The sequence below is a fragment of the Salarias fasciatus genome, chromosome 9 (assembly GCF_902148845.1).
Source record: "Salarias fasciatus chromosome 9, fSalaFa1.1, whole genome shotgun sequence".
NCBI lineage: Eukaryota > Metazoa > Chordata > Actinopteri > Blenniiformes > Blenniidae > Salarias > Salarias fasciatus.
The window spans coordinates 17,346,048-17,373,850 of NC_043753.1; the positions used below are offsets into that span (position 1 = coordinate 17,346,048).

Consider the following 27,803-nt stretch of genomic DNA (forward strand, 5'->3'; position numbering starts at 1 on the left):
ACTGTTCCCTGTGTTGTGTTGATTTCTAGAAAGAGGAAAAGAAGACTTGACGTTTGGATTAACCACAGCAGACTTCTCATTGTTATTGTGTGTGTTTCACACTTTAATTTCACTAATCGAAGGTAAAAGACTCAGAGGTTGTTCATTGGCGATAGTCGGGCGCGTGCCCTGTAAAAGACGACGTTTTAAAGAGGACATGTCCCCGTGAAGTTAGCCTGTCTGAATGCTTAGCTGTCCTGCTAGTTAGCTACTGTGCTAACATCAACAAAGTCATGCTACTGACATCCGTGCGACCCCGCACTTCGACACGTCATGAATAAACGTTGTGTACTTATTTTTCTTCGTTGATGTCCGGTGTCAGACAGCGTGAACAGCCTTGTTGAGCCCCTGACAGCTGCTGAGTCATTAGCTAGCTAAGTTGACCGGCGAGCTAACTATTGTGAACCCAAACTGAAAGTGTCAGCCAAGAGTGAACCTCACCTTCACTTTCTTTAGTGTTGAGATCCTGTTTAGTGTTGTAATGTGATCTCACGACTGAGGAATTAAACCACAAACGTAGCCATCTAGTGTAAAGACTGGAGAGTCGGGCCAGATGATTTACAAGTCATCGCTTCAGTATGTTTCTTTTTCTCGGTGCTGTTTTAACTGCTGGATTAAGACTAAAGTTCCACTTTCTTTTCACTATCTCTTTCAGAAACCTGCAGCAAAGTGTGAATCAGTCAATGGGAAAAATCTAACAATGTTTAGCTTTGAAGGAGATTTCAAAACAAGACCCAAGGTGTCTCTTGGAGGAGCCAGTAAGAAGGTGAGTCTGATAAAGAGTTACTGCTCTCAGATGAACAAGAAGTTAATTCCTTCACATTCATCCATTCATTCATCCTTCCATCTGTATTTGCCATCAGAGGGCAAATGCTGACAGGTGCACTGACGTTCCTATCCATCCATTCATCTATCTTCTGTACCACTTTATCCAACTTTGAGTTAGAATGTCTGAGTCATTCCTACCTGATTATGGGCAACATCGGGCTTCACTTTTAACCAATCGATTATAAGGAAGATATAGAGAGGCATATAACCACACTTATATTGACACTACTGTGCAATTTAGGCTCAAATTCATGTTTTTAGAATGTGGGGGGAAACTATGTTACAGTTAGGTTACTTTGCTGCACTGATAGCATCAAATAAGAAAAATCTCAAAGTGTTATTTGACACCATAAACTCCATTGTGTCCCCTGCTTCGCTGGCTGCCCCTGTGCACTGTAAGGCTGACAGCAATGTTTTTTTCGACCTTCTTTGTCGATAAATTCAGAGCCATAAAAGACTAAATCCCAGCACCTTCCTTGTGCAGTCCAGGTCGTGTTGAATTGCCTTTACATGTCTGGTCCTCCTTTACTCCTGTATGCCTTGAAGACATCTCAGCACTGATGGCTGAAACAAAACCCTCTTCCAGTTCTGTAGATGTGTTACTCTCTGAGACCTTTTTGAGTGTTTTTGACACAATCTGACCATGGGTGACCAAAATGTTCAACTTGTCACTCTCTTCTGGTGTGTTTTCTTCCATCTTCAAGCATGCAGATCTAGAACTTAAACTTAAGTAACCTAACTTGGACCAATATCTAAACTCCCCTTTTTGTCCAAAATGTTCGAAAAGGTGGTGGTGGAACAGCTCACATCTTTTCAACAATCGCATAACATCTATGACACGTTTCAGTCAGGCTTTTGTAAACACCACTCTCCAGAGACTGCGCTGCTGAAAGTGTCCAGTGACATGCTGATGTCTGCCGACTCAGGAAGGTGCACAGTGCTGGTCCTAGTGGACCTGTCTTCAGCTTTCGACACAGTTGACCACCAGATCCTGATAAACAGGCTGCTGAACCTGATTGGACTGTCAGGTCCAGTGCTTCAGTGGTTCTCCTCTGACGAACCTTGGGGTGATCTTTGACAACGCCATGTCACTAGACCACCAGTCAAAGCAGCTAGTTAGAAACTGTTTCTTCCAGCTGCGCAATATCGCTAAGCTCAGACCCATGGTATCAAAGAACGAGCTTGAAATGATCATTCATGCGTTCATATACTCACGGCTGGACTTCTGTAACAGCCTGTTTACTTGCCTCAACAAGAAAGAGCTGGCTCGTCTTCAGTACGTCCAAAACTCCGCTACGAGGCTACTGACCAGCAACAACAGGCGGTCCCACCTCACACCTGTTTTAAAATCTCATGTTTGTTCCACGTCCAGTTTAAAATCCTGGCTGACCTTCCGAGCCCTACACGGTCAGGGGCCCATGTACATCAGAGACTTAATCAGGCCCTACAGCTCGGCCCTGAGCCTGAGGTCACCTGAACAGAACCTGCTGAGAATCCCCCGGACTCACTTTAAAACTAGGGATGACCGCTCGTTCATATCCACCGCGCCTCGCCTGTGGTACGAGTTTCCTCTAGACCACCGCTCCCTGGATTTAGTGGATTGCCTTCAAAAACACTTAAAAACATATCAGTTTCATAAAGGCATTCTAGACCCACTGACACAGCATTGTCTTGGCAGTACCATATCTATTTGATTTGTTATCGCACTGTTTTTATGTACTACGCAATGTTTTAAGATCTCTTATCTTATGTGTTACATGCTCTGTTGAATGTTCCTTTGTCTTTATGTCTCTGATCTTTATATGACTTTTTACCACTGTGAAGCACTTTGATGGCTGATCTGTGAAAAGCGCTATATTAAAAAAAAAAAAGGCCCCTAAGCCTGGAGTCAAACCACAGATATCTTGCTGTAGGGCTACAGTGCACTTCAACACTGTGCAGTTGCATATTTGTGTCGAAAAGGAGAGTGTTGTTTTCAAGTGTTTTCAATGTGCTTTGTGTCTTTCCAGGAGGAGAAAGCATCTCTGCTGCACCGCACTCAAGAAGAGAGACGGAAAAGAGAGGTAAAGGCACATATATTCACACTGGTACTGGTACAAAAGTTGAGGAACTACTCTTTTATAGAATTTGTATGAATGAAAATGTGTTTAGTTCTCCATTGAGAAACAGCTTTGATGTGATTCTATTTAGTGACTAAAACATTGTAATGAGATCTGCAGAAAAACTGTGAAATCATGACTTGTCCATCTCTGAAAAGAGGTGGGCAAAATCGTTCAAGACGGAAAGGGTCATGTGCCAGTATTGCTTTAGGTTCTCAAGGATCTGGTGAAAATAGAAAAGTATTCTGAATTAAAAAGTATCCTGAAACAAATAAATATAAATAATTAATACTGAGAGAAATAAGCTCTTTGCTTTTCCTTGATGATTTACTATGTTTGTAACCTTTGTGTTATTTATGCAGGACGAACGGAAGCGACTGAAGAATGCCATTATTATTCAGTCATACATACGTGGCTACCAGGACTTAAAACATCAAGTATGTTTACGAGTGCTGTTTGTCTGACATTTTTGCACATTGTCTTTAGGAACTGTGCGGCTTCAACATCCTGAGCCGCACCTGCACATTTAGCTTGGATGTTTTAGGGGATCAAAAGGCTAAAGAAGACTCACCTGATATCTTAGCATTGAGGAGGGATTGACATCTTTTATCTGAAAATGGGGTGACCGTATTTTCATGTTCTAAAAAGAGAAAAGTTTTTTGATACTTGAAATTCTATGAAATGAAGCCTGCTGGTGTTATGCTATAAAATAACATTCTGAGTCAGTGTTGTGTTGGTGAATATTTGTGAACAGGCCAGCCAGTGTTTAATTAACATTTCATCATTCAATTTAGATAACCTCAGTGTGTGGCTAATTTTCTCAAAATTGCAGTGTCATTTTTGCTTTTTAACACACTGTTTTGCTTCTAAATTGCAAGAGCTTCAGAGAAATTTCTAAGCCCGGGTTAGAAACTTTCATTTTTTGACTTCAATCTCCCAAAAATAACTGTCATCATCCTGTGTCTTTGTAATAAATATCAAGAAGTTGTTTTGCTGAATCTTTCACGGTTATTTAGTCAGCAGTGGTGAAATTTACACTTCTGTTGAACGTTGCAGAGCCTTTTTTTTAATGTACAGTTTGAATTATGTTTACAATCACAAGGCTTAGATTGTTGTGAGGGACTGATTTAGACTTTTTTCCATTTCCATGATTAATGTTTACATTCCACTGACAGAATAAGTACATTTTGCCTCTGAAGTGGATATTTATTGTAATCTCAACATTGTGATTTTGGCACAGTTGATTATAGTTGCCATAAGAATTCTGCACAGGTAAACCTTTTTAGTTATTTCTTTTATGATGATGCAAATAGTTTCAGACTTCTTTATAATATGATTAATTGATGACAAAAAATTTTTGCATTTCGCCAACAACTCAGAAAACTGCGGCGCTACGCTGAAGAAATAACACGTGCTTGAACTGCTTGTGTGTGCATCTTTGTCCAAACATGTGATTCAGATGAGTTTTTAGCACTAAGTGACCTCGGACCTTTTTGACCCCCAGTATTCCATCCAGAGGGCTCGATTTGATGACTGTGTTAACCAGACTCAGGCCGGGGGGGCGTCGCGGGTGTTGGACGGCGCTGGCCTCTGCCTCTTATCCAGACAGCTCATATTTTTCTACAGACAGAGTGTGGACGCACACAGATTGGTAAGAACATGTCCCATTGTGCCGATGTAGTGAAAAATGATCATTTTACAAATATCCACGCCAAAGTCTATTTTATGAACCTCTGCGCATGCTTGTGTGTTTGTGAAGATATGGCTCTGCCAGAACCTGGTCAAACACAACGGCCAGTTTGTGACGCTGTTGGTGGGCCCACAGAAGCAGACATGTATGTTTCAGATCAAGAGAATCCTCGGCTTCTGCTGCAGGTGGAGTACACAAATAATTAACTTTTTTCAAACCACACAGTGAGCTGATGTTTAAAAAAAACAAAACTGGTATATTAATTTTCCTTTTTGTTCTTTTGTCTTTCAGACTCCTGCAAAACTGCAAAGACGACAGTCTAAACGTTGCCGTTCCCATGCGGATGTTAGAAATCTTTTCTTCAGAGAGAACCTATCTTCCCGTTATTCCAGATGCTAACTGTGTAGCTTCATTACTTGAGCAGATTTTGCACTATATGGTACAGAAAGGTGAGTTCATGCTGCCGTTCTGCTTTTCCTTACATCATTTATTATTCAATCTGCTGCGATCTCTAGATGTAGCTGAATTAATACTTGCCAGATAGTGAGTCTGTTCTACATTTTACTGTGATGGAAACAAATCTTCTGGGTCTAATCAATTATAGGCTTTTCTCTGAGCATTTGTCAACATCAGTTTACCCGTACAAAGACGGCTTTATTTTAAGTGAGACATTTTTGGTTTTATTGAATTATAGTCTGCACCTTGTGTTGAACATTGCTGCTGCTCTTTCTTTTTAAATTTTCACATGTCAGACTCGCCACTGTTTTTAAAGATGACTAAACGTTTGGCCGACAGAACTTAAATCTTTGTTTTCAAACTTCGGCACATTTTCTATCGAACAGCGTTTTCTGAATAAACCGGTTTGATTCTGTGTTTACTACTATCCACATATTTAAAATCAAATCAACTCTTGGTAACACTTTTTTTGAAGCCCCCCTGTATAACACATTATAAGTACATTTATAAAGCATTATAATGCCATTATAACACGTGTAGCTATAGTTATAAACATTCATAGATGATCACAATGCCAGGACCTAACCCTAACCCTAATCCTATGCTGTATAGTGAGTTATAAAGCATTGTGATCATGTATGAGTGTTTGTAACTACTTATAATGTGTTATATCGGGTGCTTAAAGTAAAGTGTTACCCAACTCTTTAAACCACATTGAGCTTTCTTTCTTTATTCTACTTATAAAATATTTAACCTGTCTCAGATACTAGTTACAATGTGAACAATCATTTCTCTCTTAATCTTTACATATTTAAAAACAATGAAGTTTTCACTCAGTCAGAGCATTTTCCATGCTTGAGAATGTTAAAAGCAGAGGCCCAACTCGTGTTCTTAACACTTTCGAAAAAGTAATTGATTGTTTTGTCCCTGTTAATAATTGACTATTACTACTAATTATTTGTTCCTTTCATGGTCCCACAAAATAATTGCATTCCATGTTTTCGAAACTCTCCTGTATTAAATGACTTTCTCTCTCTCTCTCTGTCTCTCTCTCTCTCTCTCTCTCTCTCAGGATACTACAGGTCGCTGTATATTCTGGTGAATCACAGACTCCCCTCCAGTCTGGAGTACAGCGACGCCCCCTCTGTCCCTCTGGCAAGCACATTGTTGGAGCACATCCTCAAACCTCTGCACTTTACCTACTCCTCCTGCACAACAGGCGCAAGGTACAGCGTCCCAGAAAACAGTTTAAAACATCAAGTTACAGCAGGAAAATATGTTGACATTGGCTCTGCTATTAGGCTTTCTAATGAGATTTTACATTATATCATAAAGACTGTGTGTCTCTTGTGACCGATGTGAAAATTGACTAGAGTTGAAATGTTCTGACCAGACTCGTCTGGTTAAGACTAAGATTTGATGGTAAAATTCCCTTTGGCTCACGTACCAGGGTGAGAAGGTGAGAGGTAGCGATGTGTGTAATTGTTTTCACCACCGACTTGATGGTATTTTGACGATGGGCCCGTAACGCCTCCGCAAAGCTCAACGGAGCTTCACCAGAGCTCCAGGGCGCTTCCTTCTTTATCTTTGCACCTTCCTTCTCTGATAAAACAGACGTTGTCTCGGTGTGTGGGGCCGTCTTTGCTCTGGATGTAGATTCACTAGCTCGCCTGCACCGGAACAGTTTGGGAGCATTAAGGGCCTTGACTTAGTGACCCATGCCACATTCTTAAATAAGCTTAAAAAAAAACAATCAAAACAGCAATCATCGTGCCATTTCTGATTATCACACAGATAAGAGTACACCTGAATGACTGGCAACGTATGATAAGGATTTACGAGGTCTGAGGTGCTCCGATTGTCTGCAGATGTTCTGGTTTCTACCATAAACAGTGCAGAAGTGAACTGCGTAATAGCAGGAATGAAAAGTCTTTGTCCCGAGTGAATTCTTTTAAGATCACCCATGAAGCCGATCAGACAAACTACTGCGGTTTTTTTTTTTGTCCCCTGGAGTCGGTGGTGAAGTAGTAATTGCTCCTGAGACCAATTTACAACAAGCTGTAAAAGTGGAGCAGAGCCGCTCGCTCACCGAAGTGCAGAATATCAGTCTGTTTGTCCTCACTCCGAGACATTCTTAATAACAAACGACGAGAGGACTCCTTTTCTTCTTTGAAGAAAAGCAAGGCGGGAGTGAGAAGAACTTGTGTACACACGGCCGCTCACAGCTAATTATCTGACTGGGCCCGCCAGATGTGTGTGACCGGCCGACACAAAGCAGCCCTGTTTGGAGAGACAATATGAGAGAGGTCAGGCAGCAGAGAGAGCAGGATGATGTTAGAAAACATGTCCTCTCAGGACATTTCTGCGTTTCACTATTTTCATGCGTTTTTCAAGCAGTGTCTTAATTCCTTCATTTCTCTGTTGTCCCACAGGCAGTTTGTATTTGCGGCTTTCACCGAGGAGTTCATCTCTGCGCCGTTCACCGAGCAGATCTTTCACTTCTTCATCCCTGCGCTGTCAGATTTCCGTCTCTCATTCCCGTTCGAGGCCTTCCTGAGCTCCCTGCAGGCCACCGTCGACTCTTCCTCCGCGGCACAGAGCCAGGCACCGTGGCTGTTTTACTTCGTCCTCTCGGCCGGGGAGAACTGCCTCGGTGGGTGGGGGGAGACCGTCTGCTTCGGTTCTGATGCCAGATGAGCAGAGAGGAGGCTGGAGATTACTGAGAGCGATTCACTCATACTGCACAAAAACAGGCTGAAGACTTATTTGATTTCCCCGATACTCACTGAATAAAAGATGATCATCGCTTTTCTGCTCGTATCTATTTTGCACATATAGAACAGGAACTGACAGTAATGCTGACTTGTGTGTCGGCAGGCTCACTATCGGAGGAGGGTCTCCTGCTTTACCTCCGGGCCCTGCAGACGCTGCTGCCTCTGCTGCCGGTGTCAGAGAGCAGCAGCAGGCCTGAAGTGGGCAGCGACTCGGAGGACGATGACGACGCCAACATCCATCCTCTCCCCATGCAGGTACAGAGCCACAACTTCACATTATGCAAAGGGTAAATTTCAGGCCTGACTCATTGTTTTATCAACACAAACTCTTGCTCCACTTTCTCTCCCGGTAGGACGACAGCAGGATTTCTGTGCAGCTGATCACAGAGGAGTGTGTCCACAAGCTGGACACCAAGCAGCAGACCAACGCTCTGCTCAACCTGGTGTGGCGGGACTCGGCCAGCGAGGAGGTTTTCACCATGATGGCGTCCATCTGTCACACGCTCATGGTGCAGCACCGCCTCATGGTGCCAAAAGTCAGGTAAAAAAATCCTCAACTTGTTTTCGCTGATTTCATAGCGTCGTGCGCGCCCTGTCAGGATCAGACCGTGTTCACACGCCCACCTGATCGAGAGCAAAACTGTGTCTTTATGTGTTTCCGCGCCGTAAGCAGTTAATGTAAATAACGGCGGAGCGAGGCAGGCAGCTATCAGCGGCCTGCGCCCAGTGGCATTTACAACCGGCAGAGGAAGCAGGGATGTCAGGGAAGCTGTCAGTTGTGGATGAGGGCAATTACCCCTTCTCAGGTTGATTACATTAGGGCCAGGATGTCAGAGGTAGTGTGGGGGGCCGGGTGGTGCACTGACTGACAGGAGGTGATCAAGCCTGAGCTTCATGGATGCTCAACCTGCTCTAGTTAATTATTGGGGGAGGCAGCTGCTGTCATGCCAGTTGCATGTGTGGCTGGAGATGTGTCCGTTTAAAGACACAGGAGCATCACGTTTGCACCTGTGTTTTCGGTTCTTTTATTTCAGAGCATGAATCGCAACAGAAATAATGCGAATAAGAGCAATTTAAGTTTTTTCTTTGTGTCACGAAAGCTGTTATCGGTAGCAAAGTATCACTTCCACATCACTGTGTAGAATTTAGAGGAATTTCAGGTTCTATCTCCAAATTACCCGCATTTATTTGTTTTTGCAGCTTCCACCTTCCCTCCGCTTTTACCATAAATCGCGTCCTTCGTCTTCCATCATTATCGGATATCTGTACAAAATAATTAGCTCACTGAGAAAGATTAATCACTGCAGGAGTGGACGGGATAGCTTTACAAGAGGCTAAGGGGAGCAAATTGCATCCCGGCCTTGATTTACTGCTCTTACAGCAAAAAGAAAAAAAAAAAAAAAAAAAAAGGAAGGCCGGTCAGTCGTGCAGCCTTCCCAGCGCTCTGCCTTTTCCATAAATATTTAAAATATTTCACTGCTCACAGTGTGGCTTCTCTTTTTCACAGAATAATTCGAAAGCTTGGACGATCAGCTGGGACCAAAATGTGTCAGTTGTAGAGCGTACGCTGTAATTTCCCTTTAATTGTCGGGGCTGTGTGTTTGCCGTCCCGTCACTTTGATCACGTGCGCTCGCCCAGCGCGGCGCTCTGCCGCTAACGGGCCCGCCGTGATGAAAGCGACCTCCATTTGCTTTTGAGAGGCTGGCGCGAGTTTTGCGTTGTCGTGAAATAATCACGTTGATCGTGTTAATACGCAAGTCCGCAAAACAAATTTGTGCTGAGGCGGAAACTCGTTCAGGCTTTACGGTTTCAAATCTGACCTGAGCACAGCTGGGTTTTTTTTTTTTCCCTTTTCTGCTGAACAAAGATTCTTTCATTACCGCAAAATGAAATGATCTGGGCATTATTCATCCAGCTGCTTCTCACACACACACTCGTACACGCAACCCCTTTTGATGTCTTGACTTTGTTTATTAGTGGTTCATTCCATGATTGAAATGGGGGTTTGGGTTCTCTCCGGCTGTAAATCAGCTTGTCAGCTGGCATTTAGTGCTTTGTTTCCCATTTCAATCAAACACCCGCATCACTTGTTATGAGCCCGCAGCACTACTCTTTGCTTCTCTCCCGGGCCTTGTTGCGCTGACAGATGGCCCGTGTTCGGCCCGAGCCATTCCTCAATCCGTATTGAGGCTCGTCTGACGCTCCGCTCCTAATGGTCGTTCCCACTCCAGGATTTTTTTTTTTTGAGCGGGCTTTCGGTTGATTGGATTGGGGAATGGGAGTTTGAACGTTAACTCAGACATGAGAATATTCAGCAAGTATGGGATTTCAATTTTCCTTGTGTATCCTGTTTCACCTTTCTTTCTCTCCCTTGACCCTTTTTAATCCGCTCGTCATCTGAGAAGACACGATGCCGCCGCGTTAAAGGCTGCATCCTTACTGCTGTCACCACTGTCACTCTCAGACAGGGACCTATTATATGCAGGGACACTTTATTTTCCTTTTTAGCTTACTTACCACATTATTGTCACCTGTACTTACCCTTTGTGTGAAAAAGCCATGCAATTTAGGAGTACACACACACACGCACACACACGCACACACACGAACAAAGAGCACCTTCACACCTTGGTGCCACAGCCCCGTTGAGTACAGAGTATGTGGGCCCTCCTCAGTGTTATCATGTAATTCACTGTGAGTGTGGAAGCATGCTGGTGCCGCGGGGTCACAGCAAGGACCAGCTCCCCTCCTCCCTCCTCCTCCTCCCTCCTCCTCCTCCTCCTCCCTCCTCCTCCTCCTCCTCCTCCACCTCCTCCGCCGTCCTCCATTGTCTTGCCTCCCCTGGCCATTAAGTTAAATGGGGCTCCAGCAGGAAGCCAGAGGGCTGTTTATGACCCGGGCTGGGCACCCTCGCCAGCAACTAGTTTACTAATGGAAGGTGCCTCGCCTAAATAAAGCTTAATGGCTCATTTAATCTCCTTTTGGCCCTCGCAAGGTATAAAAAACACAGAGAAAGGCCACGAAAATTCTCTGAGGGAAATGTTGGTTAACAGTGTCGTTTCTTTTCTTTTTTTTTTTTTTTTCGCTCCTTTCTTTTCGCGTCCTCTGCTCCGCAGGACAAACTTAACAGTCTCAGCGTCGCAGACAGTTTGGCGGAGGGGAATTATTTGATTGTTCTTCACACTGATTGTGTCGTCTGATTGAAATACCTCCTGAACTAATGCCGTCTTTCTTGTTGATGAGAGTTTTATCCTGAATGGAAATGAACGTCTCACGTTTATGTTCTTCTTTTTTGGCTGCAGACTTCTGTACAGTTTAGCTTTCAACGCACGTTTCCTGAGGCATCTCTGGCACCTGATCACTTCCATGACCACTAAAATGATCACGGGGTGAGCTGCTTGAACACAAATATGAGCACGTGTGTGTGTGCACAGCTTTTTATACACCTGCTCCTGGTTTTATGCACCTCATTAGTATAATATATGAGATTTGCTCGATTCCAGCCTGTGTGTGTCTTTCCTCTTAGGTCCATGGTGCCGCTGCTGCAGCTGATCTCGCGGGGGTCGCCCATGTCATTCGAGGACTCCAACCGCATTATTCCCCTCTTCTATCTCTTCAGCTCGCTTTTCAGCCACTCTCTCATCTCTGTGCACGACAGCGAGTTTTTCGGTCATGAAATGGAAGGTAAAAGCATCCCTCTGCAAAAACTGAAAGAAAAAATACGTAGTTTTATTCTTTTTACTCTCTCTCTCTCTCTCAAAACTCACCGTGCTCAAGTCATAAGCACAAACACAAAAAAAAAAAAACATCCTCTTTGTCCACAGGTCAGACGCAGTCCTTCATGATGCCCTTCACTCTGTCGGAGCTGGTGACTCTGTCCCGCTGTCTGAGAGACGCCTGCCTGGGAATCATCAAGCTGGCTTACCCCGAAACCAAAACCGAGCACAGGGAGGAGTACATGGCCGCCTTCCGCAGCGTGGGCGTCAAGACCAACACTGCCGTTCAGCAGCGAATCCAGGCCGAGCAGAAGCGCTGGGTCCAGCTTTTCAAGGTTAGTGCGCTGTGTTTTCATCAGTAGTAACACCTGATATTCTCTCTCTAACATGCAGGACAATTTTCTGATGATTTACAAACTCAAATCAGAACGTTCTCGTGGTTAATTGACTCTTTTCCCCCAAAGCATTTTTCTGTAAGTCTGTTAAAAAAAAAAAAAAAAAAACTTTTTAAAAATAAATCTGTTTGCTCTTATCAAATTATCAAAAATTTAAATAAACAGATCTTGACTGGTTGAGCCTGATCGTCCTGCAGTGTTAGTAGGAATCCAGGGTCTGAAGACAAGCTGGAGCACGGTGGAGGTGACCCATTGGTTATTTACCCAGAGGAAATGAGGCAGAAAACAGCATTAGGTTAATTCTCCCCTCATTCTTCGTCTTCCTTTCAGCTTGTCTCGCCCCTCTCCTCCTTTCTCCGTCCAGGAAACGGTACTTAAGTGACTTTGTTCTTGGCTGTTAGACTGACAGATTTAAAAGAGAACATGGCTGCTCTCTGAAAGGCGGCGAATACGCAAAGAGCGCGTCTGGAATTTTCATAAAAGATCTGCTCAAAGGCCTCTTGTCAGCTAAAACGACCCATTAAAGAAGTGGGGAGCAGGGGAAATGCATTTTCCAAATTGAACGTTGGGATTTACAGTCAGTTTAACGCTGCTGACCCCTAACACGCTAATGTTTGGTTCGTGTCATCAGCCGTCCCTCCCCATCTTTTATCACCCCCATTGTCGAGCTATCTATTTAATTGAAAGAAGTTAATTGAATGAAAATGATCAACTAAGCTTGTATTAATATTGCTAATGGAACTTTCTTCTTGGCCATGTTTGGAGAACGATGTCACGCCGGAGTTTGGGAAAGGCCCATTAAGGTTTGCACTTAACCCGATGGGCTAATTAAGGAATGCTTATTCATTCCCAGAGTCAGGGGGTAGGTCCGCTCCAAACCCATCGCCACGCGCCTTTTACAGCATTTTGCACTCGCCATTATTGCGGACTGTGGTTGCCTAGGTGGTGATTGGCCCAGATTGATTGTCGCTCTATGAAAATGGCGTGCTTTAGAAAAAGAACACTTCGATTGAAATAATCTGGCTGGGGGTATTATATGGAAATGGACCGGCTGTAACCGTAACGGCTGACAAATGTCAGCGTCCTTCAATGACGCGCGTTGTATTATTCACTAGATGTCTGAACGCCGCTCGCCCACAGCAACAGCGGAGCTTCTCATGAAGAATCGCCTGCTGTGGAAACTAAAAGCTCATTGGTCGAATCTTTTACTCCTCACTGATGAAAATGTCGAATATTCATCTTTTTTTATTTCTTTGCAGCGCTGTAAAAGCACAGAAATGTTCAGATAATACAGAAAGCAAGGCTTCCCCTGTCAGGTCACTGCGAGAATTTCACAGCTGAAATATACGCGCGCAGGTTACAGAGTGACAACATTGCATCAACGTGAAATATTATTGTTACCATGAGACTGCAGGCCAGGCGGGCGCCGCGCCGCGCCGCGCCGCTGAACCCGTGTTGCTCAGCCGTTTGCATCCTCCGTCCGATGGCTGATGTCAGCAGACCTCGCCAGTAATTAACAGGGCTGGACATTGAGGGACGGCGCAGGTCGTTTTTCTTTTATACTCCCCATAAATGGCCCACTAATGGCTAAATTCTCAAATTGCTTTTTTTTTTTTTCTCCCCCCCCCTCCCTCTAAGAGAAAGCACCTCATCCTGTTGAACGGCGTCCGCATGAAAAAAAAAAAAAAAAACCTCGGCACAGACTTTTGTTCTCTGCTTGAGATATTCTTGGATGCCCTTTTTCTGTGATTAGCAGGGGTTAAAGATTTGAATGTGCGTCTGTCTGCGCGTGTGATCTACTGCTCAGGTCATCACTAACCTGGTGAAGATGGTGAAAGCTCGCGACATCAGGAAACCCTTCTGTCCAGCAGGTCACTGGCTTTCTGAGGAGGTCAACATCCGAGCAGACAAGGTACGTCACCGTCATGTCTCCTGAAATCTGTCGGCATAATATTTATGGTGACCTTTTAGCATGCGTGAGAAATGAAAGACGGTGTGGAGCAGTGAGAGAAGTAGCAGCACTTCATGCGGTGGAATGGACGATTCACCAGAAGAATCTACGTTTTCCCACTTTTCCCACTGTCCGTCCTTTCTGCAGGCTGTCGGACTTTCAGATGTGTAGTTCTTGTAGATTTCAGGGGTTTTTTTCCTGACCAGTTGAAAAAGGTCAACGCCATCATACACATCATACGGGATATGTGCTGCTGAACCTGGGCCTGTCATAAACGTCACCACTTTCTTCAAATCCTTTTCTTATCCTCTCCACTTGACATTTATGTACAATAAAGATGTCTGCCTCCTCAGCGGCAGACTGCAGGCTCTTGATAACAAGAGTTCCGGTCTGTGGTTGATTCTTTGGCGTTCAGGTTACGCTTCACGTGATGTTGTCTGTTTATGCACAACTGTTTGAGCATTTGTCTCAGGTGAAACTCAAATCTGTGATCGATAATATCATATAACAACATGAAAAGGCTTTGTCCTTGCAAAAAAAACAGATTTAATGAGCTTTACCAGGATGTGAACATCAGGATACTTTTTGACAATTTTAATTTTGCACCTGGTTATTAACGTGAAAGCCCTTGGCATTAAGATGAAGCAATTATTCTAAAAACCGATTGTCTTGTGTGCGTATGCAGCAAGACTTCAGAAGAGAAGCACAGACAGGAGCTGCCGGGTCTTCACCGCTTCCTCCTTCCCTCCCCCAGGTCACGCAGCTCTACGTCCCCTCGGCCAGACATGTGTGGCGGGCACGCAGGATGGGTCGCATCGGGCCGCTCCAGTCAACGCTCGACGGTACTCCCATTTCTAATTCCCCCTTCCTCAAGCTGTAGGTTAGTCATCCATGTCTCAGAACGGCCCACTGTGTTTGTCATCAGCAGAAACAACTGGATGTCCACTGCGCTGTGTTTAATGTACGCCACAGAGCTGCTCCATCGCCATTTGGCAGTGGACGGAAATTTAGAATCGTATAATGCGTCTGTCAGCTTGATACATGGCCCAAGAAATCACTGTAATTGCTGCCCAATGTCACCTTCTCTGTGTTTGCTTTTAATTTTCGATGAAGCGGTGCATCGGTGTGATTTTCCCTCTGGAGAAAGGAGTCATCTCCCGATTCGGTCTGCAACAGATGAGGGGAAGAAAACAGAGGAAATGCTGAGAAAGCGGTTTCTCTTTAAAATAGTCTTTTTTTTTTTAAAGACTGAAACAATTGATTCTTAAAAAAAAATATATAGATAGATTTTCTCCTTACGACTAAAGCCACAAAAGAAAATATAAAAGTCTTTAACTTCCCCATTAACACTAAGAGAACGTAACGGCGTTCTCTCTTCATTGACTCGACCAGGCAGTCTGAAGATAAAACACCGACGCAGGCAGGGCTCTATCAGGCTCGCGTCGAGCCATCCCGGGTTCCCGTGGAGTGTGGTGTGAAAACAAGCAGATAACAATGTGTGTATGATCTACCTAATGCCGCTCAGGGGGCCGTATTGGATAAATTCAATTAGTGTGAGAGTACCTGATGAACTCAGCCACATCTGGTGCTTGTGTTTGTCTGGCCTTTTCTCATTTCCTTAAATGGACAGGCCCCTGGTTGATGAACGAGCAACGTATTGACCACTTGGAGGCCATATTTCTCCTCAAAGATGGAAACCTGATGGGAAAATGCAGATCAGATTGACTAATTGAGCAGAATAATTGAGCTGCAGTGGCTGCAGATGATGAGGGCGAGCAGCGGTTTAGCTATTATGGCATTTTTTTTCTGAGCGCTAAACAGGGTAAACTCTGAGTTTAATACAAAGCAAACATCAGCTTAATGGATGAAGCCTGGCGGATGGACGGGCAGCTCACAGTTGGGCTAATTAAAAGCGTGTAATTAAAAGGCTGTAGGATGGAAATGCCCTTAATGGTTGCCCAGTAAAAATTGGACAGGGTCTTCATCACGCTGCTCAGCAGAGAGGAATTAGAGCAATGTTAAAGACCTGATGTCAGAAAGTAGATTTCCAGCAAAAAAATATTCACTTGGAAAAGATTCAGAATTCTGATTTTACAAAATCTTGCAAGTCTTATCGGCTTGAAGTAACAGTATTAGGAGGAATCATTTGCCGTTGTACTGAAAATGAGGTAAAATAGTTAATTTAATCAGAATTTGGAGAAAGGTTTCAGTGTTTATCTGCACATTGTCCCAAATAAGTAAATGAGCGGTTGTGTCTTCTCTCTGTAGTTGGTTTGGAGCCTCCACAGCTGTCCGTCTCTGAAGAAAGACATCTGGCCATCCTCACGGAGCTCCCCTTCGTGGTTCCCTTTGAGGAGAGAGTGAAGGTAACGCTCCACTATCCAACAAACACAGTTAGACAAGCAAAAACAACACCCTCCAGTTTTGAGTCTGTTATACTCAAGAAGCATTTCACGTTGTGAACCACACCTCACACACACCAGCTTGTTGACCTGCACGAAGCTGGAAAGGGTTACAGGAGTGTGTCTAAAAGCCTTGGCGTTCACAGTAAGACGGATTGTCTATAAATAGACAGTTCAGCACGGTTGCTACTCTCCCTCAGAGTGTTCGCCCCGTGAAGACGACTGGAAGCGAAGCGCAAACTGCTCAATGAGGCGAAAGAGGATGATCTTTCGGACGCCTCTCTCACATGCTGACCGTTCCCTCAGCTGACAAATTTACAATAAGTAAAACATTAAACAATGGAGTTCATGAGAGGACGCCACAGAAGAAGCCGCTGCTGTGAACAAAACAAACCAAAAACATTGTTGCGTGTTTTCTGGCCAGCCTGTGATGGTTCAGTGGCTTTGCAGCTTCATATTTTGGGGTATTTCAAGGATTGTGGTTGGAAGATTACAGTTTCAATCACCATTATTAGTCGAAACGTAGCAGCGTCAAGCAGCAGCTGGTTAAATCTATGTAATGCGCCGCTTCCTCATTCATAGACATTGAGCAGAATTTATGGCTCGGCCTTTTCAATACTTTCCCGCAGCGAACGACACAGGATACAAGATACGTCCAAGACGCGACGCGTCCGCTTTAAAGCATACGGTCAGAATAAACATTTTATAACCGAGAGGATTTGTCACTGACCCTGCCACCATGTTTTACATCTGCCTTGTAGATCTTCCAGAGGTTAATCTATGCTGACAAACGGGACGTGCAGGGGGATGGGCCATTCCCCGATGGCATCAATGTCACCATCAGACGCAACTACATCTATGAGGACGCCTACGATAAACTCTCCCCAGAAAACGGTGAGCCCCGCGTCCCTGCACTCTGAGTAAAAGAGCTTTTTTTTAATGTTTGCAGTATCCGCCGTGTTGATTATGCAACGCGAACACAAGTTGCGTGGAAAATGGCGCCAGGCCCGCTGTTATTTCCTGCGTTTATTTCTACATGACAAGCGCAAGAGGAGAGGAAATGTGGCGTGATAAATGTTGACACTGTTACTGAAACTCTTGTTATGCTCTATAAAATCTTACTGGTCAGGTTCAAGGTTCCAGTTCACATTAAAGATGAAGGTTAGGTCTCGCTCTTCTCAGAATATTGAATTTCAGTAAAGCATAATTGTGGTTCTGATTATTCTAATGGATCACATAAAAGCCGAATCAATTATTTTAAGTCACTTCTTTTGTGTTTGGATTTGAAAGGGTACTTCAGTGTGGGGCAATCTGATTAAAAAGAGTAGTAGGCGACCTGGGCTGAAGACATGATCTATATCATTTATGTGTCCATAAGTTATAGCTGCCTTGATTTATCGCTATACATTAATTATTCTGAAAGATGATCTGAATATTCTGCAGGTCAAGCGCTTTCTTGCAAAATATGTTTGGGGGTAAACATCACGATACGCTCCACGTTAATGTGTTGGGATTATATTTTCATGGAATTATTGGTGACTTTAGAGGTTGTTTTATTAAATTCAGACCTTATTACTTACCAGAACTTATTGTACTAATGTTGTAAGATTAACCTGTTCTGTTCACTGTGTCGGTGTTAAAAGGTGAACTAAATTTCGATTTGCAGAAATTAAGGAATGATGTAAATAGAGTAAAAAAAAAACAAAAAAGTAAAGTGTTTAAAATGACTCGGTAATGAAGCCTCAACCAGATTAGAAAAGCGAACGACCGAAGCCCTGTAACCCTGTGACAGTCACTTTCTTGCTCTTCCTGCCTTCAGTCTGAAAGACTCATCAGCCGATTCGGTTCTCTGATCAAATATCGGAAACATGTCGAGTACTTCCACTCAAACTATCTGAGGAGCAGTGACTCATTACTGCCATGCCACCCACTGCACGAAAGGGGTTTTTAAGCTCACGGAAACACACTCTTCTAGTTCACTGAATAGGTATTTTTAATTTAAATAATGAAGAGATGAAAGATGTGTTGCTATTTTAGTCATTTGCATTTTTCTCACAGTCATATAAATCAATTCAATTCAAGCCATAACATTCTACTCCAGACTTATTTTTACTATCAATTCCCCTACAAACGTTTGTGAAATTACATTGCTGCTTCATGAAAAAGAACAGGTGCAAAATCAAGTCTTTCTGATCGCATTATGAACAGAGGTCAGGATGCTGGAGCCAACGCACCGATGGGACACTGGAAACAACACGCAGCAGTTTGTCTTTGAATGAAGTGATTGAAGGAATCCTTCTTATTTTAACCTAAGCTGAAAGAAAAATAAAAGTCAAATTACACTTTGATGGCACTTTAAAACTTTTTGAACGTTCTGAAAGAATGGAAACAAATGTGATCACCGTTTAAGAATTAGTACATCATCCTATTAACACGCTTGTTTGTTCCCTTTCAATAAAAGCCACAATAAAGACACTTTTGTCCCTTGTCATAAATACACCCATCCAGCCATAGTCCGCTGCCATTAAAGTAAATAGCTTTAATGAGTCAAAAGCAGCTGCTTTGTTGTTAAAATGTAATATTGACGTCAGTTTATGTGCATCCTCGTCCCTTTCAGGGAGAAAATAGGTTTATTACCATTATAAACTGTGAACATAACCATCGGCTTTTAGATGGAAGATGCTACCGGTGTGTCTCAATTAATTCCCCTGCTGGAAATGACGTTGAAATGGATGTGGAGTAAAGAATAAAAAACTGTGAGAGGCCATTAGTGACATTTATGGAGTGAAAATAAATTCTGTTTATTGATAACAAGATCATTTTTGGATCTTCCCTTTATTCAGAACCAGACCTGAAGAAGCGGATTCGGGTTCACCTGCTGAACGCCCACGGGCTGGACGAGGCGGGCATCGACGGCGGCGGCATCTTCCGGGAGTTCCTCAACGAACTCCTCAAGTCGGGCTTCAACCCCAACCAGGGCTTCTTCAAAACCACCAACGAGGGCCTGCTGTACCCCAGCCCTGCCGCCGAGATGCTGGTGGGGGACTCCTTCACCAGGCATTACTACTTCCTGGGCAGGATCCTCGGAAAGGTGAGCGAGCAGTGAAGGAGTTTGAAAATTTACTCACAGCACTTGCTTTTTTCTTCTTTTTTATTTTCCTTTTTGTTTTTTGAAGGCTGACAGAGTGACTGCTGTCACTTGTTTTTTCTTACGGTCGGGGTCTGAACCCAGACTTGGCACTCAACGCAAACCGGAGTTCGGTTAATTAGCACTGCGCTCAATCTGTCGACGGTATTGTTTTTCTGCCCCCTTCCTTCCTCCGGTGGCACTATTTATTAGAAGCTAATGTTTCTAAATCATCCTTAATGCATGTGGGTAGTGATTGTTTATCAAGATGCCTTCTTCGTGGTGGGGGGTGGGGGGGATCATCTCAACCCGGAGAGGAATTACCTCATGACAAGCGGTCGCCTCTCAATTAGAGCTTCCATTAGCCGATGATTCCTACCTCTTGTTTGTGTAGTGATTGCATTTGGCTGGCACTAAATCAGCAGGCCCGCAGAGACAGGACATAAATAAGAGTTCAAAGCATGTGGTAATAGCATTTTGATCTGCTTTACAGTCAGGAACATCCAGGTCTCTTCTCTCTGGACGGTCCGGTCCACTTATCGGTGCACTGAAACTCCTCCTCCTCCTCCTCCTCCTCTTCCTCTTCTTCTTTTTGCATTCTGTGCAAGTGAGAAATGATCGATCGTCAGCCACGAGCCCGCCGCCCCTGCGTCCACGATATCGTGCTCCCCATAGCTAATGGTTCAGGCAATTAGGCCGGGGGAAATTAATTTGAATTTGACTTTCAATTAACCCTTCCTTAAGTTCCTCTTCTCCATAAAAATGGACGTTTGAGTGGCCATTTGAGAGGCGTATTGATATTTGTTTAGTGCGGTTATTGCCTGGATAAAAGGCAAGCGTTTATATGGATTGGGATTGCATCACCGGCTCCCGCAGCGTGCACGGTGCACGTTGCAGCTCAAAGGACACGGGAGATTAATATTGTTAATTAATGTCCGAGGCGTGCCATTGTTGTGGAGGTGATGTATTACAGGCAGGAGTGGCTTGTCTGGGGTACTCACTGAAATGGGATTGAACATCAGAATAGAGGCCGGTCATCATCCCTCTTCCTCACTTGTCCACCCAGCTGACAAGCTGGAAAGATTTAAGCCCCCAAATGGGGAAACATAAAAACAGGTTCCTTTGCTTTTGTGGTTCCATCGCTTCGGCCCAAAGATTAAAAAAAAAGTTTAATTTAATCTTGATGAGAGCGTTTTTGCTGCTAAAAACCGGAGTCCCTCATTATGTGGTGCGACCCGCCGGAGATTCTCCTTGTGCTTCATCTGTCTCTCATTAGCGCAAAACCTTCAGCCTCATCAGCAGTGACCTTTTCGCTGCTGTAAACTATGGAGGACGGGAAAGCATTAACGCTCCTTCATTTGTTAAAACTCCGACACGGTCTGTTCTCACTAATCCGCGGCGACTGATAGCTCCTCTCGGAGGCGCCTGCGCTGATTGATAGAGATGCGTTTGAAAGGCATTATAATTTTATTGATTCTTAATGCTGTAAATTAAGGAATTTATTTGGCAGCTAACAGAATGCACCTGCAATGTCGTTGGCATTTATTCCACCTGATGGCGCCGCGATCCGCTTTAATTGCGTTGCCACTGCACTCACTTATATTAAAAGGCCTGGGCCATAATAATTAATTCTTCCCAGCCCAAGTCATTTTGGCACAATTTCTGGCAATAAACACTCATAAATAAAGTAAGTGGCGGAGAAAAAATAAGGCTACAGGTTTTTTCCATATACTTATTGCTGCCTCTTCCCGGCACAAGTGTTATTGATAGGTTTCAAGGGGCCATGCGGCGCATATGGTCTGAAACGAGCGGCGGCCACCAGAGAAATACTAAGTGGATTATTTTGCATAAAAAATAGACAATGTTTGAAGTTGTGCAATTAACCTGTGTTTAGAAAATAGCCGTGATTTATGCGAGCGTGTGTGTTTAAGATGCATGCATTATGGAAATCCTCGAGATTTATAATCCATTTAGCTGATGTGGTCAGGGTTTTTAGCGCTATCATTTATTAGGACCTGTATATTTTAATGTCTCCAATGGGCTCTTTTTCGGACTATTCCAGTACATTAGCTTTGGGCTTTATGAGTCACCTGCCCGACTGTGGTTCTTAATGGCATTTAAGGTCAAGGTGAGAATTGGCATTTATAAAGTTTGAGTCCAGGGAAACAGAAGAAGCCTGTGTTTGCGACGGATCGCGGTCTGTTTGTTAGCTTTAAGTCACCCAGACATGATCGGATTCACCCTGAAGATCTCTCTGGTCCTGATAGCGAGGTGTCACAACACACAGTTTTTCCACACAAGCTACAGGCGACCATCAAGCAGATCATCATATTGATCATGATTAGCCTGCTGGGAGTTGTTATGAAGCAGGAACACAGTTCTTAAAGTGCTCTAGATTCCTCTTGAATCTTTCTAGCTCTGTGAACTGTTAAATCCTCACTTCTCCTCTTGCTGATGTTGATATTTCTGCCCACAGGCTCTGTACGAGAACATGCTGGTGGAGTTGCCCTTTGCCAGTTTCTTCCTGTCCAAACTCCTGGGGACCAGTGCGGATGTGGACATCCACCACCTGGCCTCGCTGGACCCCGAGATGTACCGGAACCTCCTCTTCCTCAAGAGCTACGAGGGCGACGTGGAGGAGCTGGGCCTCAACTTCACCGTGGTCAACAACGACCTGGGAGAGGCTCAGGTGACGGCGAGACTCCGTGTCGGATGAGCGACTCGCTCATTTTCCATTTCTCTGTCTGCCGCCTGTTTGGCTTTCCTTCTGTGGCGTTAATAATTCATTCCCTCCACGACGCGCCACTTTTCAGCTCTGGGGGAGATAAAGCACGTCGCCGCCGTCGCCCTGAGCCCGGCAGGAAACGCAGCCTCTCTGTTGACCCTTCCGCCTGCCTTTCGATTAGAAACGAGCCGAGAAACACGCCTGACAGAAGCGGCGAGCCGCTCTTAAGCACGCCGCCCTCCTCCAAAGCTCGAGGCTGCGGAGACGAGGCGTCAGCAGCAGCAGCACTCTGAGTCACCTGGAACCCAGACCTGCACTCCTGTTTGCTCAGGGCCTTAACGCGTCTTATTAGCTCTCCTCAAACAGCGCCCGAAACGGCTCCGCTACAATGTAGCCCTCCCGCTCGCAAATAGGCCATCGCAAACACGATAGGGAAAACAATTTGCGGAAGATTAGGCACACACCCGGGAGCAGTTTGCCCCGCAGTTGCCCTCAGGAGATAGTCAGAGCAAGCAAGCAAGCAAGATAACGGCGGTAATTCTCTTACATTAGCACATAATCAGAATCCAGTGTGAGAGGGAAAACGGTCGGCCGTGTGCGAGGCCACTCGGCAGTCATGAGCCGGACAAAGGACGAGAGAAACCTTCCATTATAGCACAATCTGACTCAGGATTGCGGCACCGAATGCCTTTGTGAAGCTTATCCATCAGTTTTTGTTCAGCGTGCGTCACAGAGAGGCTGATAATGGTTTTATTGCTAAATAAAGATTTTTAGATTTTTTTTTTTTATGTGTTGTTCAAATCCAGTGTCAAAATAGTGATTCAATTTGGAGTCAGTAATTAATTTTTTTTTTAAAAAGATAGTGAGCTGTCAGCAGTTTTAAGGCCCTCTAAGAAACTTTTGTTTTGATTGATTTTTTGTGAGCTGATCCTTTATCAAAGCCCCTGATGAGACGGGGTCAGATGTGTGCAAACTGTTGCAGGAAAAAGATGAACATCACACTGTGTCATGCACTGATGTCACACACACAGACACACACACACACACACACACACACACACACACCGGCTTTATGAACACAGATGAGCACATCCTATCAAGTGCTAACTGCTCTAAAGTTAATGAACAGAGAGCCGCGGGCCAAATTGTATTGGAGCAAATGTTCAGCGGGCGCGCTATATTTAGGAACAGCGAAATGCACTTAAGCGTGGCGCTCGCAGAGCGCTTTACCTCCAATCAGAGCACTGCAGAAAAACATGAAGATCGGCAAACATTCCGAAACGGTCATCACAGGGGTCATGTGTTAATATGTTGTGTCTCTTTGCTGCAGGTGGTTGAACTGAAGCTGGGAGGCAAAGATATCCCCGTGACCACGGCCAACCGGATCGCCTACATCCACCTGGTCGCCGACTACAGGCTGAACAAGCAGATCAGGCCTCACTGCCTGGCCTTCAGACAGGGCCTGGCCAACGTGGTCAACCTGGAGTGGCTGCGCATGTTCGACCAGCAGGAGATCCAGGTAAAAACCTGTCACGCTTCAGTAACTCACGGAGGAAGAAAGGGACTAATGCGACTCTGCTTCCTAACAGGTGCTGATATCTGGAGCTCATGTGCCAATTTGTCTGGATGACCTTAAAAACTTTACAAACTACTCTGGTAAGATTTAATGTTCTGACTGTTTTTTTTTTTTATTATCGACAGTGATAGAATATGAAGGGCCTTTCACTCCGTTCTCACGATTTCCTGCTTTGTGTTTTCCTTCAGGCGGGTACTCGGCCACTCACCCCGTCATCCAGATCTTCTGGGAGGTGGTCGAAGGGTTCACAGACGAAGAAAAGCGCAAGCTGCTGAAGTTCGTCACCAGCTGCTCCAGACCGCCGCTTCTGGGCTTCAAGGTGAGGCCTTCCCAAACCAAACCCCCCCGATGAGGGTTCCTGGTGTTATCAGGCGGCTCTTTGAGCTCCTCAAGAGGAGTTTTCTCTCTTAATGAGCCCGTAATGAAAATAATAAGAACGGTAACAGAAATCAGAATGATCATTCTGAAATTAGGCGCGAGACGGGTCTTATCTCCCGCTTCATAGTCGCTGACCTTCCTGTGCCGTGGGCTCGGCTCGACAAATATCTCCGTTCGGAACTCAGGAGCAGCTTGAACTTTTCAACTTTTTCCCTTTTGTGTGACGCCCGCCGAAAGCAGCAATCTCCTGCGAGACAAATGGCGGCGGAGGAAACTGTCTAGATCTTGAAGATGGTTTCACCAGCGCTGAGTCATTACGGCTAACCTCCTATTTCTGAAATGATTTCCTAATTGGAAGCCATTTCACTTTCTCCCTCGCTTGATTTGTGGGACACTTAAGTAGTTTGAGATTGGAGAAATAGCAGAAAGTGTTGTTCGGGGCCATTAAAGAGTTTTAATGTCAGACTTGGTCTAACCAGAAGCTGTAATCATGATATGATTGGTTTTAGTACGCCGTATTACGGTCATTAGTTAGGAAAACTTTATTGCAGCTCTGCAAAATAGCGCCGGAACAATGCTCTTCCTTAATTGTTTCGCTGTACCCTGCGCCGGGGTTTGGAGGTTCTCTTCCCTCCCCGTATAATAAATCTGGCTTTGGCCGGCGTGCGAGAACTCGGCCCCTCCCACCCCCGTCTCCTCTCCGGGCTGGGAAGGGGCGTTAATTTGCGGGGGAGCGGCCCCTGACCCGGCCCCCAGCTCCAGCCAGCGAAGCCTTAATTAGCTGTCGTGAAAACGGGCCAGGATTCATTAGAGGAGAAATAGCTCTGTCAGGAGAAGCCATTTAAAAAAGATGATGGAAGCGCTCTTTTTTTTTTTTTTTTCCTCCTCTAAATGATCGCCGCCGTAATGACACTTTCTCAATAAGCAACGATAGTTTAATACGGTAATTGTCAGAAAAATGGGGTCATTACGGCGGAGCCCCCGACGGGCCATTTAATCGGGCGAGGATTCGGCCGCCGAAGCCCGACTTTTTAAAGGAGGGTGAAAATTGGAGGCGCGGCGGATGGAGACGGTGTCACCGTCCTCATCAGCCGAGACGTAGGATTTAAAAAAAAAAAAAAAAAAAACCGGGCCAGATAGACAACATGAAATGACCATTCCTCCAGCGGCTCATCCGAGGGTCAAACCCCGGCTCCTCCCCCCACTCAGGACCTTTCAGGTTCCCTCAATTTATACTCCCACCGTATCAGCTTAGCGCTTAATGTCTCTCTTTTAACATTTATCCCCCGCGGGAATTTGACATTTATTGCCTAATCGGAATGAGTTTGTGAATTGTGATGATTACTGACACGTGTTGAGCCGCACCTTTTTTTTTTTCTTCTTTCACTGAAAGATATTAAGATTTACAGAACAAATTTGCTCTCTAACTATACCAGCTTATTTATTACCTGATGTTTTAGGTAGAAAAAAAAAAAGCATTTTTCTCCAGATTTTTTTTTTTTTCTCATTTTTGTGTCTACCTCTGCTCCAACAGGAGCTCTACCCGGCCTTCTGCATCCACAACGGCGGGAACGACCTGGAGCGCCTCCCCACCGCCAGCACCTGCATGAACCTCCTGAAGCTGCCCGAGTTCTGCGACCAGCACCTGATGAGGAACAAGCTGCTGTACGCCATCGAGTCGTCCGCCGGGTTCGAGCTGAGCTGAGCCGAGCCGAGCCGAGCCGAGCTTTCTCCGCCGGGACCCCGAGGCCACGGCGACGGCCTCAGAGCGACAGACTCGAGAGACAGAGAGCGAAAGGATGCACTGACCCGCCCGATTGTGTCGTGTGTTTCTCCGTGTGAGTGCCAAGCCCCGGGGTGACGAGACGCTCACCCGTAGAATGAAATGAAAACGAGATAGGAAATCATTTGTTTTTATATCCACGTGGCTTTTACCTAATTTAATCTCTTATCAGAATACTTCAGCGACACAGTATAAGTATTGCGAGCTGGGGCAAACTTAAAATGGAGGGTTGTTTCTCACCAAAGATTACATGGCATTGAAAAAAAAAGGCAATATAGCAACAGGGGGGGACAGACTGTAGAGGAAGTGTACAGCCAGTATGTATTTTCACCTAGAGATCATCAAAACTTCAGTATTTGTGATTTCTAAAATTATCATTATTACTAATACCGAGCGCCATGTCTGACATCCATACCGTGAGTGTGCACATGCCATCTGAAGTGTGTAAATGACTTTTATTGCTGTATTAGAGACTCAGAAAAAAAAAAGGATTCTATGATGATGGTTTTGTGAATATGTACATGTTTACGACCGCTCTTGTATTTTCCATTTATTTAGTATTTGTACGGGTTTGTTTTTCTTTCCCGTCGTGTGATGAATGGAGGCTTCATGTTTTCACACATGCTCCTCTCTCCCTGCTCAGCAGCTGAAGGTTGATCGTTTGCTCTGTTTTGTTTAAGACTTTGGGATGATCAGTGTACCAACAGGGTGAAAAAAAAAAAGCAAAAAAAAGAAAAGAACAAGACGAGTGTATGGGAACGAATAAACAGACTTTTCTTTTTGCATTTTCCTTCCACAAGTCTTCCAGTTTTCTTGTTGCTTGTAATTTACAGTAATGGCCCGGACATAAAACAGTGCTTTGTGGGAAAATCTCCTCCTTAGTTTTATGGCCTCTGACATATAATTAAAGAAACATCCAGTTAAGAAACACTAAGCAGAACTATTCTGGCCTTGAGATGCATTATCGGGCCGAGCACAAATTAAGATTGTGTGCGTTTGTCATAAATCTACCTGCCCTCTGATGCAGTGCAGCCCAGGAAGAGATCCATCCCTCTTTGGACCGAGTCCATCCCTCCATCCTCTCCTCCCCGGCGGGAACGGCCAACTCGCTGCCCCCTCGTCTCGTCCCGGCGCCCGAACCGCGCTCAGCCGCCAGGCCAGAGAACTCAAAGTGGTAATTGGGTCTTAAAAACCAGACTTGTCATTGAAATGAGGGATTCATCTCAATTACTATGAGATTTATTTAGGACTATTACCTCGTGATGGATTATAACTGACAAAGTTAATGCAGGATGTTATGAATCATCTTCACTGCGTAATGCACTTTCGCTTGCTCGTAGGATTTTTAAGGTCTGACCGAAGCGTTCTTGTTGATGTTGCAGCAGAATCGGAAAACATCCGGAGACGGCGGGCGGCTGCCTGAGATCAGGCTGGTTGGATTAAGGGCTTTGGGGTGTGTCTGTGTGGTTTGCATGTTATTACAGTTCTAGTTCAGAGGTCTGCAACCTGTGACTCCCTGTAACTTTCACAAAATGATAAGTAAATAAATGTTGCATCTTTATTTTCATTTACTTTTTCAATCTTAGCTGAATGAGATTTAATAAAAGACAATTACCTAAATGGGGGAAAATAGCAAAAACCTCAAGAAATGATGAAAAAATACAGTAATTTAAAACACAACTTAAAGGGGAAAAAACGTGCAAAACTGCTTATAAAAGCCATTATTTTTAAAACAGCTGAAATGTCAAATTTGTCCATAACAATGCTGGAAAGGGAGAGTGGAATCAGGTGCAACAAACAGTGGAAAATGTAACAAAATATTCACCATCCTGAATTATAACTGAAACTTAATAAATAAAACAT

At 44.5% G+C, this 27,803-nt stretch overlaps 1 protein-coding gene across 1 annotated transcript; it reads left to right on the plus strand.

The window, feature by feature from the left end:
- ube3c (ubiquitin protein ligase E3C) lies at nucleotides 1–26,730 on the plus strand. The gene is made up of 24 exons (XM_030099427.1): nucleotides 1–122; nucleotides 695–805; nucleotides 2,877–2,930; nucleotides 3,329–3,403; nucleotides 4,471–4,617; nucleotides 4,726–4,841; nucleotides 4,948–5,105; nucleotides 6,185–6,338; nucleotides 7,545–7,765; nucleotides 7,990–8,141; nucleotides 8,240–8,427; nucleotides 11,190–11,276; nucleotides 11,414–11,571; nucleotides 11,712–11,938; nucleotides 13,806–13,910; nucleotides 14,704–14,791; nucleotides 16,218–16,315; nucleotides 17,113–17,245; nucleotides 19,195–19,442; nucleotides 21,955–22,167; nucleotides 23,534–23,722; nucleotides 23,793–23,859; nucleotides 23,968–24,098; nucleotides 25,692–26,730. The coding sequence occupies exons 2-24, from the start codon at nucleotides 740–742 to the stop codon at nucleotides 25,860–25,862; spliced, it is 3,246 nt and encodes a 1,081-aa protein (XP_029955287.1). The 5' UTR covers nucleotides 1–122; nucleotides 695–739; the 3' UTR covers nucleotides 25,863–26,730.
- Nucleotides 26,731–27,803: the final 1,073 nt, after the last annotated feature.

What these genes read in the sequence shown, in the direction of transcription:
- ube3c (XM_030099427.1), top strand. Translation starts at nt 740, where the DNA reads ATGTTTAGCTTTGAAGGAGATTTCAAAACAAGACCCAAGGTGTCTCTT. An exon ending in TTTCGGTCATGAAATGGAAG is followed by an intron (nt 11,572 to 11,711) that starts GTAAAAGCATCC and finishes CTTTGTCCACAG; the next exon opens with GTCAGACGCAGTCCTTCATG. An exon ending in CCTTTGAGGAGAGAGTGAAG is followed by an intron (nt 16,316 to 17,112) that starts GTAACGCTCCAC and finishes TCTGCCTTGTAG; the next exon opens with ATCTTCCAGAGGTTAATCTA.